The sequence below is a fragment of the Arachis ipaensis genome, chromosome B2 (assembly GCF_059453495.1).
Source record: "Arachis ipaensis isolate K30076 ecotype BB chromosome B2, ASM5945349v1, whole genome shotgun sequence".
In the NCBI taxonomy this organism is placed as follows: domain Eukaryota; kingdom Viridiplantae; phylum Streptophyta; class Magnoliopsida; order Fabales; family Fabaceae; genus Arachis; species Arachis ipaensis.
Genome location: NC_142437.1, coordinates 84,048,903 through 84,053,558, shown reverse-complemented (window position 1 = coordinate 84,053,558; position 4,656 = coordinate 84,048,903). Strand labels below are relative to the sequence as shown.

At 40.5% G+C, this 4,656-nt stretch overlaps 1 protein-coding gene across 1 annotated transcript; it reads left to right on the top strand.

Annotated features, from left to right (window-relative positions):
- Window positions 1-775: 775 nt before the first annotated feature.
- Window positions 776-3,055, top strand: LOC148574652 (uncharacterized). Its single transcript, XM_088504421.1, has one exon. The coding sequence runs from the start codon at window positions 776-778 to the stop codon at window positions 3,053-3,055; it is 2,280 nt and encodes a 759-aa protein (XP_088360547.1).
- Window positions 3,056-4,656: the final 1,601 nt, after the last annotated feature.

Below are 4,656 nucleotides of genomic sequence, written 5' to 3'. Positions count from 1 at the left end.
ATTGATTAGATTGACAATGATTAAGTGAGGTGGTGATCTAGATCTAGCATTTTTATTTTCTGTTCCTTTAATTTTCAATTAACCCACTAACTGTTTGAATTTTTGCTTAAGCTAACTAAAACTTCATTCTAGCAATAGATTGAAGTGTCACTGGTTTGTGTGTTTCTTATGTTCTGCTTGTATGTCAGGTACAAGAAGAAATACACCCATCTTTCATGAACAAGACGAAAGAACTCTTAGAAGGTTAAGAAGAGCTGAAAGAGGGAAAAATATTGTTGGAGAAGAGGAATCAGAAGAAGAATTCCAAGATATGGAGGAACATTCGACCAATCCACCAGGTGGAGCAGACAACAACAGTAACAATCCACCCCAGAGGAGAGTTTTAGCTTCCTATACTTTTGTAAATCCTAGACATTGTGGAAGTAGCATCTTAACTCCAAATGTCAATGCAAACAATTTTGAACTAAAGCCACAACTCATCACTTTGGTTCAAAACAATTGCTCTTTTGGTGGAGGACCACTTGAAGATCCGAACCAACACTTATCCACCTTCTTGAGGATTTGTAACACTGTTAAAACTAATGGTGTGCCTCCTGACTGCTACAAGCTATTGCTATTCCCATTTTCTCTCAGAGACAAGGCCACTCAATGGTTGGAATCCTTTCCAAGAGACAGCATCAACAATTGGGATGATTTGGTAAACAAGTTCCTTGCCAAATTTTACCCACCTCAAAGGATCATAAGGTTGAAGACTGAGGGGCAAACATTTACACAAATGGAGGCTGAACCCATCCATGAGGCATGGGAGAGATACAAGGCTCTAATCAGGAAATGTCCTCCTGAAATGTTCACTGAGTGGGATAAGCTGCAGAATTTCTATGAGGGCTTAACATTGAAATCTCAAGAAGCTTTGGATCATTCAGCTGGAGGTTCCTTGCAACTCATGAAAACTGCAGAGGAAGCTCAAAATCTCATTGATATGGTGGCTAACAACCAATATTTCTTTGCTCATCAAAGAAACCGCCAACCATCACAAAGAAGAGGAATAATGGAGCTAGAAGGAGTGGACTCAATCTTGGCTCAAAATAAGATGATGCAGCAGCAAATTCAACAACAATTTGAACAAATGGCCAAGAGGATTGATAGTCTCCAAGTTGCAGCAGTTAACACTAGCCAACCATCAACCACATGGGGACAGAATGAAGAAACTCAAGAAGAACAACAACAAGAACAAGTACAGTATATGCACAACCAAGGACCAAATGAAGTGTATAGTGATACATACAATCCATCCTGGAAGAACCACCCAAACCTCAGATGGGGAGATAATCATACACAAATCCAACAACCATGGCAGAGGAACTCGAACCAAAACAACCCAAGAAGCAACCAAAACCACAACCAGCAGCAAACTAACCAAAACCCCTACAGAAAACCTCAAAACAACTATCCCAACCCCAACCAAAATGCCTACCATCCACCACCCACATCTCATAACCCACCTCAAGTATCACCTGAAGCCCAGAGAATCACTAACTTGGAGGCCGTGATAGACAAAATGTTGAAACACCAGGAAATGACAACCAAGAATCAGGAAGTATCCCTGAAGAGCCTAGAGAGACAGATGGGGCAAATCTCCAAGCAGATTTCTCTTGAGAGACCCTCAAGCTCTCTGCCGAGTGACACGATTCCAAATCCTAAGGAAGAATGCAAGGCGATACAATTAAGGAGTGGGAGAACATTGATGAGCAATAACGACACTACAAAGAAGCAAGCAGAGAGCAGCAAAAGTGCAATAGATGATGAGGAGCAAACAAAGGCAGATGAAGCCAAGGATCAAGTTGTGATGCCAAGCAAGAGCACTGAGAAACTCAAAGAGAAGGACAACCAGCCACACGGTTCAACAGAAGTGACTCAGGGACAGCAGCAAATAGGAAAGAGCATCACACCTCCACTGCCATATCCCCAGAGGTTCAACAAAGAAACCAAGGACCAGCACTTTCACAAGTTCCTTGAGACTTTCAAAAAACTGGAAATCAATATTCCTTTTGCTGAAGCACTTGAGCAAATGCCTCTGTATGCCAAATTTTTGAAGGAGCTAATCAACAAGAAAAGAAGTTGGGATGAGAAGGAAACCATACTGCTCACTGAGGAATGCAAGGCTTTGATTCAAAAAGGGTTTCCCCCTAAGCTTGAAGATCCAGGGAGCTTTTTGCTACCTTGCACCATTGGGGAATTAACCATCACTAAAGCAATGTGCAATCTAGGAGCAAGTATCAACTTAATACCATCCTCCTTGGTAAAAAAGCTGCATATAGAGGAAGTTAAACCAGTACAGCTATCTCTAGAGCTAGTAGATAAGTCAACAGTATACCCCAAGGGTATGATTGAAAACCTTCTGGTCAAGGTGGACAATTTCATATACCCTGCAGCTTTTGTGGTTCTAGATTCAGAAGGGGATGATGGTGACTCTATTATTCTGGGAAGGCCATTCTTGGCCACTGCTAGAGCTATCATAGACATAGAGGAAGGAGAATTAACTCTCAGAATGCATGATAAGAGTGTCACTCTGAAGGTGTTACCAGAAGCACAGTTTGGTAATGAGAAGAAAAACTATATGGAACTTGACAAGGAAGAATCTCAGTTAAAGGAAGAAAGCAACAAGGCGATTCACAACAACATCCCAAGGCAAAAGATTGTGCAAACTGATGAAGAAGTCCAAGAGAATATTGGAGTAGTAGCCACTAAAAGGATGAAAGATCCCCAAGGTAAGCCTACGGCCAGAAAAGAAAGGTCAACGAAAGAAAGGATGAAACGCAGAAACAAAACAAAAAGGGGTTGGAAGAACAGGAAGATTCCAACAGAGGGGCTTTCCAAAGGTGACAAAGTGCAATTGATATATCAACAACTGGGAGCAAGCCGACAGACTGATGACTATTACAATGTCAGCAACATACTCTCATTGGAACATGCTGAAATTGAACACCAGAGAACAAAGAGGAGGATCACAGTCAGGGGAGACAAGTTGAGGCACTACAACCCTCAACCACCATAAAAGAAAGCTCCAATGTCAAGCTAGTGACAATAAAAGAGCGCTCCATGGGAGGCAACCCATGATTTAAGATTTATGTCATTTCAAATTCAATAAGTTATGATCATCTGAGCATGAAATTTATTTTCATAGACGTACTCAATGAATGCATGCAAAATTTTTTTTTTCATATGCTAAGACTTCTAAAGTTTGGTGTGCCTTCAAGCACACCAAACCAGTGTTGCAAACATTTTCATACTATATGCCTAGCATATGACCAAACACTAAGTTTGGTGTTTCTCTTCTCATGAAAATTAAAAAAAAAATCATGCATCAATGATCATACATTATCTCTTACTGAGACTTTTCAATTAAAAAGAAATCATACTCTATGATGTAGGCATCAATTGTGATTTAATACTAGCATCTCACATTTATCCCTTAAGCAAGATACAAGTTTGGTGTTCACCAAACTTTGATGCACGGATTTAGGGGCACAATTGATCCTTCATGAAAAAAAAAGAGAGAGAAAAAGGAAAATTATGATGAAAACATCTCTTATAAACATTTGACCAAGAATGACATTGGGATTTCAATTTCACTAGTTGGAGGGAGAACCACATATTTTCAACTATATGACCAAACATTAAGTTTGGTGTCCTCCAAGGAAAGTCACGGTCCAAATGGATATAAGGAATGATAATTCATATAGTGTTAATAAAAAGAAGCACTATTGCCACGGTTTGATATAGCTAATGTGTGTTGTCTTGTTGTGATGACTAGATGGTCAAAGAACACTTTATGAAAGAGACAAGATGGTGCACGAATTGTGAATCACACTTTTCACAACGCGTACCACTAACCAGCAAGTGCACTAGGTCGTCCAAGTAATACCTTACGTGAGTAAGGGTCGAATCCTACGGAGATTGTTAGTTTGAAGCAATCTATGGTTATCTTGTAAATCTTAGTCAGGAAGTCAATTATGTTTATCAGTTGAATTGTGAATAACCAGTAGAGCATGGATTAAAGGTTACTTGTATGCAGTAATGGAGAATATGTTGGAGTTTTGGAGATGCTTTGTCTTCTGAATCTCTGCTTTCCTCTGTCTTCTTGTTCACGCACGCACGTCCTCCTATGGCAAGCTGTATGTTGGTGGATCACCGTTGTCAATGGCTACCTTCCATCCTTCCAGTGAAAACTACGCTCACGCGCTCTGTCACAGCACGGCTAATCACCGGTTGGTTCTCGATCCGGTTGGAATAGGATTTACTATCCTTTTGCGTCTGTCACTAACGCCCAGCCTTCAGGAGTTTGAAGCTCATCACAGTCATTCAATCCTTGAATCCTACTCGGAATACCACAGACAAGGTTTAGACTTTCCGGATTCTCATGAATGCCGCCATCAGTTCTAGCTTATACCACGGAGATTCTGATTAAGGAATCTAAGAGATACTCATTCAGTCGGATATAGAACGGAGGTGGTTGTCAGGCACACGTTCATGGTTTGAGGAAGGTGATGAATGTCACGGGTCATCACCTTCATCACAGTTAAGTGCGAATGAACATCTTAGATAGGAACAAGCGTGTTTGAATGGAAAACAGAAATACTTGCATTAATTCATTGA